We start from the raw sequence: 10,000 nt of genomic DNA on the forward strand, positions 1-10,000 counted from the left end.
CTCATTGCCTTCTTAAACATTAGCAAAACCATATTTATCTGCTACATGCAGCTGTGCCACAAGCCCGGAAAACCTTGTCTATATACCCCGCATATAGATACAATCTAAATGATAGTGCTTTCTCTCAGAGCTGGCTACACTACAAAACAATCTGTCAAGTTCACCCTAATCACTCAACACAGCACCATGTACAGCACTCTGTACAGCACCACGTACAGCACCGTGTACAGCACCACATACACACCGTGTACAGCCCACGTACAGCACACGTACAGCACACACGCACGCACCATGTACAGCACCATGCCACAGCACCATGTACAGCACCATGTACACACCACGTACAGCACCATGCACAGCACCGTGTACAGCACCACGTACAGCACCATGCACAGCATCACGCACAGCACCACATACAGCACCATGCACAGCACCACGTACAGCACCATGCACAGCACCACGTACAGCACCACGTACAGCACCGTGTACAGCACCGTGTACAGCACCACGTACAGCACCACGTACAGCACCGTGTACAGCACCGTGTACAGCACCGTGTACAGCCCATGTACAGCACCGTACAGCACCATGTACAGCACCACGTACAGCACCGTGTACAGCACCATGTACAGCACCGTGTACAGCACCGTGTACAGCACCATGTACAGCCCATGCACAGCACCACGTACAGCACCATGTACAGCACCACGTACAGCACCGTGTACAGCACCACGCACAGCACCATGTACAGCACCACACAGCACCATGCACAGCACCGTGTACAGCACCACGCACAGCACCATGTACAGCACCACGCACAGCACCACGTACAGCATCACATACAGCACCAGGTACAGCTTCACGTACAGCATCATGTACAGCACCATGTACAGCACCCCGTACAGCATCATGCACAGCACCATGCACAGCACCATGCACAGCACCACGTACAGCATCATGTACAGCACCATGTACAGCACCGTGTACAGCACCATGTACAGCATCATGCACAGCATCATGCACAGCATCATGCACAGCACCATGTACAACACCATGTACAGCACCATGTACAGCACCATGCACAGCACCACGTACAGCACCATGTACAGCATCCCGTACAGCACCATACACAGCATCATTTACAGCACCACTTACAGCACCATGTACAGCATCCCGTACAGCACCATGTACAGCACCATGTACAGCACCATGCACAGCGCTTAACACAGACTGAGGGAGAACGAGAGGAAAAGGAGGAGAGGTTTGTTGCCTATAGGAAAGCCTGATGATGCTTTAGCAATCAGTCATTATCAGGCTTCAGGAAATGTAGTTACCCAACACCTCCCCGATCCTCCCCTTCTCCTCCAAATCAGCCAGGACATAAACAGGCATCTACCTCTCTCCCCATCTCTCGCTCTCCATGTTTGTGTAGACTGTATGTTTGACCTCCCTGGTGTAGACTGTATGTTTGACCTCCCTGGTGTAGACTTTATGTTGACCCCCCTGATGTAGACCATATGTTTGACCGCCCTGGTGTAGACCGTATCTTTGACCCCCCTGGTGTGGACCGTATGCTTTGACCCCCCTGGTGTAGACTGTATATTTGACCCCCTGGTGTGTAGACTGTACATTTGACCCCCCTGGTGTAGACTGTATATTTCCCCCCTGGTGTAGACCATATGTTTGACGCCCCTGGTGTAGACAGATTACTTCCTTTGAGGGCTCACAAACACAATTAAAGTTATGAAAAACTGTCTGAGACTTGCTGTATGAGCATGATTTGTAATGAGAGTTTTCCACAGGTTGAGTGAAGGTTGTGTGAAGGTTGTAGAGATGTTTTGACACTTACCATGATCTCCATGGCTGTCCATCTAAATGTCCCCCCAGTACAGGGTTAAGGGTTAGGGGTTAAAGGTCATAGGGTTAACTCACCATGATCTCCATGGCTGTCCATCGAGAAGTCCCCCAGTACATGGACATCCCCTGGTTGATCACATAAGTCATGGCTCTCACAATCTCTGAGGAGATAAGGACAACAATCAACCAACATTCAATAAATCAAATCCTTGATCAATCCATCAGCTCATTAGATGCATGTGGTGAAGGACTTTGGAGATCCCTGCAGACACACTACATACCACTGGTACACATAACCAGTCAAAAGTTTGGACACACCTACTTATTCAAGGGTTTTTCTTTATTTTTACTATTTTCTACATTGTAAAAATGATGCAGCACTCCATCACTCTCCTTCTTGGTCAAATAGCCCTTACACAGCCTGGAGGTGTGTTGGGTCATTGTCCTGTTGAAAAACACATGATAGTCCCACTAAGCTCAAACCAGATGATATGGCATATTGCTGCAAAATGTTGTGTCAAACATGCTGGTTAAGTGTGCCTTAAATCACTGACAGTGTCATCAGCAAAGCACCCCACACCATCACACCACCTCCTCCATGCTTCATGGTGGGAACCACACATGCGGAAATCATCCGTTCACTTACAGTACTCTGTGTCTCACAAAGACACGGAGGTTGGAACAAAAATGTCAAATTTGCACTCATCAGACCAAAGGACAGATTTCCACTGGTCTAATGTCCATTGCTCATGTTTCTTGGCCTAAGCAGGTCTCTTCTTATTATTGGTGTCCTTTAGTAGTGGTTTCTTTGCAGCATTTCGACCATGAAGGCCTGATTCAAACAGTCTTCTCTGAACAGTTGATGTTGAGATGTGTCTGTTACTTGAACTCTGTGAAGCATTTATTTGGGCTGCAATTTATGAGGCTGGTAACTCTAATGATCTTATCTTCTGCAGCAGAGATAACCTCTGGGTCTTCCTTTCCTGTGGCGGTCCTCATGAGAGCCAGTTTCATCATAGCGCTTGATGGTGTTTGCGACTGCGCTTTAAGAAACTTTCAAGGTCTTGACTGACTTTCATGTCTTAAAGTAATGATGGACTGTCGTTTCTCTTGCTTATTTGAGCTGTTCTTGCCATACTATGGACTTGTCTTTACCAAATAGGGCTATCTTCTGTATACCACCCCTACCTTGTCACAACACAACTGATTGGCTCAAACGCATTAAGGAAAGAAATTCCACAAATGAACTTCATGATTCTGTATGTGTTATTTTCATAGTTTTGATGTCTTCACTGTTATTCTACAGTGTAGAAAATAGTAAAAATAAAGAAAAACCCTTAAATGTGTAGGTTTGTCCAAACTTTTGACTGGTACTGTATATATATGTATATATATATGAAGGTCATATATATATATAAAAACATAAAGGGAACACTAAAATAACATCCTAGATCTGAATGAAAGAAATAATCTTATTAATTACTTTTTCTTACATAGTTGAATGTGCTGACAACAACATCACACACAAATAATCAATGGAAATCCATTCATCAACCCATGGATTTGGAGTCACACTCAAAATTAAAGTGGAAAACCACCCTACAGGCTGATCCAACTTTGAATCTGTTATTGTTCTCATCCTTGTGTAGCTGGTACCTAGCAGGACCAGGGTTAGGGAATTTTAACTTCCAAAACCCACCATGGGCAAATTACAGCCTTGTCAATCAATGACTGATTTGTACCAAACAGGAGAGCTGAACTCCTGTCACTGTGGGTTCAGCGACACAGACAACTGATGCTCACCAGGAATAAAACCACTAAAAGTGATGATGTAATGAAGAGAGACAGAGAGAAGGAGAGACAGGTTGAGTAAAATAAATCAAATGTGATCTAACTAAAGAAAACGGCAATGGGACAGAAGAGGGGCAAAGAGCCAATTCCTCGTTGTTTTCTATTTCTGCCGCTCGCTTTTCTTTAATTGTGGTACAAGATGCACACACACCAGTAATGAACATCCGCAGGTTCATGCAACTCACACAGAGCTCAGTAAATACCAGTCTCTCTCTCTCTCTCTCTCTCTCATCTCTCTCTCTCTCTCTCAATCCCTCATCTCTCTCTCTCTCAAATTCAAAGGGGCTTTGTTGGCATGGGAAAAGAATGTTTACATTGTCAAAGCAGTGAAATAACATTCACAGATTAACATTTACATTAAACCAAGAGAAAGCTGTTTGAAATGTTATATTATTAACGGCTGTACCGTGTTGTTATTAACTATGTACCGTGTAAACAGATAAATATGGGTTTTAATTTACTTTGGTGTTTGTGCTTGTGTTCTTTCGCTCTCTCTATTGCTTTTTTTCTCTCTCTTCCCTCTCCCCCTCCTCTCTATCGCTGTTTCTCTCTCCTCCCTCTCCCCCTCTTTCTATTGCTGTTTCTCCTCTCCTCCCTCTCTTCTATCGCTGTTTTCTCTCTCCCTCTCCCTCTCTCTATTGCTGTTTCTCTCTCTCTCCCTCTCCCCCCTCTCTCTAATCGCTGTTTCTCTCTCTCCCTGCTCCCCCTCCTCTCTATCGCTGTTTCTCTCTCTCCCTCTCTCACCTCTTTCTATTTGCTGTAGTTCTATCTCTCCCTCTCCCTCTCCCCCTCCTCTCTATCGCTGTTTCTCTCTCTCTCATCCCTCTCCCCCTCTCTCTATCGCTGTTTCTCTCCCTCTCCCCTCTCTCCCTCTCCCTCTCTCTACCGCTGTTTCTCTCTCCCTCTCCCTCTCCCCCCTCTCTCTATTGCTGTTTCTCTCTCTCCCTCCCTCTCCCCCTTCTCTCTATCTCGGTTTCTTTCTTCCCTCTCCCCCCCCTCTCTCTATCGCTGTTTCTCTCTCTCTCCCTCCTCCCCCTCTCCCCCCTCTCGCTATACGCTGTTTCTCTCCCTCTCCCCCCTCTCGCTATCGCTGTTTTCTCTCCCTCTCCCCCCTCTCTCTCTAGAGCGCTGTTCTCTCCCTCATCCCTCTCCCCCCTCTCTCTCTATCGCTGTTTCTCTCCCTCTCCCCCCCTCTCTCTATCGCTGTTTCTCTCCCTCCCCCCCCCCTCTCTCTATCGCTGTTTCTCTCCCTCTCCCCCCCTCTCTCTATTGCTGTTTCTTTATCTCTCCTTCTCCCCCTTTCTCTATCGCTGTTTCTCTCTCTCTCCCTCCCCCCCTTTTCTCTCTCTCTAGCTGTTTCACTATCTCCCCCCCCTCTCTATGTCAATTCAATTCAAGGTCTTTATCTCTCTCTCTCTCTGTCTCCCTCACTGTTTCCCACTTCCTATCTCTCTCGTGCTGCACTGTTTGCAAGGAGTGAAAGCCAATTCATGGCTGATCTGAAAACGTAGTCAGAGGCTCTGTATGAAGGTGCCTCTGGAGACCACATAGAACTCATAACGCATCGCTGTGCACCTCCCAAATGTTGTTACAATGCGGAGGGCTGCGTATAGCTCCGCATTTACATGATTGGTTGACGGTAGGTGGGGGCGGAATGTCCTGTATAAACACAAACTCACTTCCCTGATAACCTTCTTCACAACAGCTCTACTCAACAGCACTGGGGCTGCTCCTCAAAGCGCAAGGAGTTTGAATGCCCTGACTTCTGCAGAGGCCGTATCACCGTAAATGCTGCACGGCCAATGCAGAAGCCAGATTGACCATGCAGAGCATTTAAAGAGCGGGAAACAGATGGCAGATTGACTAGGCAGAGCTTTTAAGGGGGACCAGAAATTGGAGCTGGTCCATCACACAATGGTGCTATAGTGAGAACAATATGAGTGGGAGAGGAGAGAGGTGGAGGAGTGAAAAGGAGAGAGAAAAGAGAGAAAGGTAGTTGGCGAAGACTGAAAGTGGCAGAAAGAGAGGAAGGAGGAGAGATAGAAAGAAAGAAAATAATGAATGTTATGTCAGAATCATGTTCTATTGGGAGTCCTTGGTCAGGATGTGCTTGACAAAGACAGCTTTATGAAACACTATGAGACCTGAGGGGCTAAACAGCTTTACGCTCACATCACCACAGCCTGATCTACATGCATTCATCTCTCTCTCTCTCTCTCTCTCTCCCTCTCTCCCTCTTTCTGCTTTTTCACACTTTCTGCTTATTCACTCTATGAACAATGTTTTGTAAAAGCCAAAGAATATTTGGCATTTACAAAAGAACAAGACTGACTAAAGAACTTTGCATTTGTTTGTTTCGATGTTTCAAGATGTGCATGGGTTCATTGTGTTGTAGATGTGTCTGTGTGAGAGTGAGTTCCACAGGAAACAGCACATTGGCTCTGATTCTATTCACTTTTATTCATTTTATCTCTATTTCTGCTTTTTGTGACTCCTCTCTTTGGCTGGAAAATGGCTGTGTTTTTTTGTGTGTAGGAGCTGACCTAACATAATCATATGGTTTGCTTTCGCCGTAAAGCCTTTTTGAAATCAGACACTGTGGCTGGATTAACAAGAAGTAAAGCTTAAAAATGGTGTATAATACTTGTATGTTTGAGGAATTTTAATTATGAGATTTTTGTTGTTTTGAATTTGGCGCCCTGCACTTTCACTGGCTGTTCTCATATCGATCCCGCTAAGCGGATTCAAGCCATAAGAAGTCAGAAGTTTATATACACTAAGTTGACTGTGCCTTTAAGCAGCTTGGAAAATTCCAGAAAACTATGTCATGGCTTTAGAAGCTTCTGATAGGCTAATTGACATCATTTGAGTCAATTGGATATGTACCTATGGATGTATTTCAAGGCCTACCTTCAAACTCAGTGCCTCTTTGCTTGACATCATGGGAAAATCAAAAGAAAGAAAGAGAAGAAAAACCTCAGAAAAAATTGTAGACCTCCACAAGTCTGGTTTATCCTTGGGAGCAATTTCCAAATGACTGAAGGTACCACATTCATCTGTACAAACAATAGTACGTAAGTATAAATACCATGGGACCACGCAGCCGTTGTACCGCTCAGGAAGGAGACGCGTTCTGTCTCCTAGAAATGAACGTACTTTGGTGTGAAAAGTGCAAATCAATCCCAGAACAACAGCAAAGGACCTTGTGAAGATGCTGGAGCAAACAGGTACAAAAGTATCTATATCCACAGTAAAACGAGTCCTATATCGACATAACCAGAAAGGCCGCTCAGCCAGAAAGAAGCCACTGCTCCATAACAGCCATAAAAAAGCCAGACTACGGTTTGCAACTGCACATGGGGACAAAGATCATACTTTTTGGACAAATGTCCTCTGGTCTGATGAAATGATGACCATCGTTATGTTTGGAGGAAAAAGGGGGAGGCTTGCAAGCCCGAAGAACACCATCCCAACTGTGAAGCACGGGGGTGGCAGCATCATGTTGTGGGGGTGCTTTGCTGCAGGAGGGACTGGTGCACTTTACAAAATAGATGACATCATGAGGGAGGATAATGATGTGGATATATTGAAGCAACATCTCAAGACATCAGTCAGGAAGTTAAAGCTTGGTCGCAAATGGGTCTTCCAAATGGACAATGACCCCAAGCATACTTCCAAAGTTGTGGCAAAATGGCTTAAGGACAACGAAGTCAAGGAATTGGAGTGGCCATCACAAAGCCCTGACCTCAATCCTATAGAAAATGTGTGGGCAGAACTGAAAAAGCGTGTGTGAGTAAGGAGGCCTACAAACCTGACTCCGTTACTCTGTCAGGAGGAATGGGCCAAAATTCACCCAACTTATTGTGGGAAGCTTGTGGAAGGCTACCTGAAACGTTTGACCCAAGTTAAAACTTCTTATGGTTCAAATCCCGTTAACGGGATCAATTTGACAACATCCGGTGAAATGGCAGAGCGCCAAATTCAAAACAATTATTAGAAATATTTAACTTTCATACATTCACAAGTGCAACACACAAAATTAAAGCTTAACTTCTTGTTATTCTAGCCACCGTGTCAGATTTTAAAAAGGCTTTACGGCGAAAGCAAACCATGCTATTATCTGAGGATAGCACCCATCAAACAAACACAGACCATCATATTTCATCCCACCAGGCGCAACACAAAACTCAGAAATAACAATATAATTCATGCCTTACCTTTGAAGATCTTCCTGTGTTGGCACTCCAATATGTCCCCTAAACATCATAAATGGTCCTTTTGTTCGATTAATTCCATCGTTATATCTCCAAAATGTCCATTTATTTGGCGCGTTTGATCCAGAAAAACACCGGTTCCAACTTGCGCAATATGACTACAAAATGTCTAATAAGTTAGCTGTAATCTTTGTCCAAACATTTCAAACAACTTTCCTAATACAACTTTAGGTATTTTTTAACGTAAATAATCAATCAAATTTAAGACGGGATAAACTGTGTTCAATTGCGGATAAAAACAAAGTGGAGCGAGCTTTCAGGTCACGCGCCTCTAACAAACAGTACACTTCACTCGACCCTCATTCTGAACTGCCTTACTTCTTCATTACACAAAGGAAAAACGTCAACCAATTTCTAAAGACTGTTGACATCCAGTGGAAGCGATAGGAACCACAAGCAAGTGCCTTAGAAATCTAGATTCCCATTGAAAACACATTGAAAAGAGTGACCTCAATTTGTTTTCTCATGAATGGTTTGTCCTCAGGGTTTCACCTGCCAAATAAGTTCTGTTATACTCACAGACATCATTCAAACAGTTTTAGAAACTTCAGAGTATTTCCTATCCAAATCTACTGCATATCCTAGCTTCTGGGCCTGAGTAGCAGGCAGTTTACTTTGGGTACGCTTTTCATCTGGATGTGAAAATACCGCCCCCTAGCCTAGAGAGGTTAAACAATTTAAAGGCAATGCTACCAAATACTAATTGAGTGTATGTAAACTTCTGACCCACTGGGAATGTGATGAAAGAAATTTAAAAAAATTCTGTCTACTATTATTCTGACATTTCACATTCTTAAAATAAAGTGGTGATCCTAACTGACCTAGGACAGGGAATTTGTACTAGGATTAAATGTCAGGAATTGTCAGAAAAACTGAGTTTAAATGTATTTGGCTAAGGTGTATGTAAACTTCCGACTTCAACTGTATATGCAGTATATATAGATAGAGATATAGTAAACCTCAGTATAAACTGAAATCTTGATTCTTCTCTGGTTGTTAGTCTGGTAGAGCAACACATCTACTGCTTCCTGCCAATCCAATTGTAGTATTTCAGGCTATGAGACTAAAAAACCAACTGCCCTCCTGACTTAGACAGGTTGCTCGGTCCCTGATGATGAATGCTAAAAGACTGACTCACCCTCCATGGGTGTGTTGGTGTCAGGGCGGTTTGCGAAGACCACGTCTACGTATTCCAGCTGCAACCTCTGGAGGGAGCCCTTCAGACCTGGACAGAGAGAGGACGGGAGAAAGAGAAGAAGGGAGAGAGAGAGGAAGGGAGAAAGAGATGAGAGGAGGGGAGAGGAGGACAGTTGAGGAGAAGAGGAGGGGAATGGAGAGGAGAGTTGGGGAGAGGAGGGAGGATGGGAGAAGGGGAGAGGAGGAGTGTTGAGGAGGGGAGGGGATAGGATAGGAGGGCAGAGGAGAGGAGGAGGGTTGAGGAGAGGAGTAGAGAAGAGAAGAGGAGGAGGGGAGAGAGAAAAGATAAGAGAGAGGAGGGGAGATATCAATCAATACAGTTCACAGGGGAGAGACTGGGTGAGACACAGTGAGATAGGGTGAGATAGAGTGAGACATGGTGAGACAGGGTGAGACAGGGTGAGACACGGTGAGACACTGTGAGACACTGTGAGACATGGTGAGACAGGGTGAGACACTGTGAAACACGGTGAGACATGGTGAGACAGGGTGAGACAGGGTGAGACACGGTGAGACAGGGTGAGACAGGTTGAGACACGGTGAGACACTGTGAGACACGGTGAGATAGAGTGAGATAGGGTGAGACAGTGAGACAGGGTGAGACACGGTGAGACAGGGTGAGACACGGTGAGACAGGGTGAGACAGTGAGACAGGGTGAGACAGGGTGAGACAGTGAGACAGGGTGAGACAGGGTGAGACACGGTGAGACAGGGTGAGACAGGGTGAGACAGGGTGAGACAGGGTGTGACACGGTGAGACAGGGTGAGACTGGGTGAGACAGGGTGAGACAGGGAGTGACAGGGTGAGACAGGGTGAGACA

At 45.2% G+C, this 10,000-nt stretch overlaps 1 protein-coding gene across 1 annotated transcript in view; it reads right to left on the minus strand.

The window, feature by feature from the left end:
* The window catches only part of LOC115163754 (voltage-gated potassium channel subunit beta-1), a 129,717-nt gene that overhangs the window by 28,852 nt on the left and 90,865 nt on the right, over positions 1-10,000 (minus strand). The window contains exons 8-9 of the mRNA XM_029715912.1: positions 9,121-9,207; positions 1,933-2,018 (exon numbers count right to left, since the gene is read on the minus strand). Coding sequence (XP_029571772.1) covers positions 1,933-2,018; positions 9,121-9,207 — 173 coding nt within the window. The remainder of the gene's footprint in view (positions 1-1,932; positions 2,019-9,120; positions 9,208-10,000) is intronic.

The sequence above is a fragment of the Salmo trutta genome, chromosome 26 (genome assembly GCF_901001165.1).
Source record: "Salmo trutta chromosome 26, fSalTru1.1, whole genome shotgun sequence".
Taxonomy (NCBI): domain Eukaryota; kingdom Metazoa; phylum Chordata; class Actinopteri; order Salmoniformes; family Salmonidae; genus Salmo; species Salmo trutta.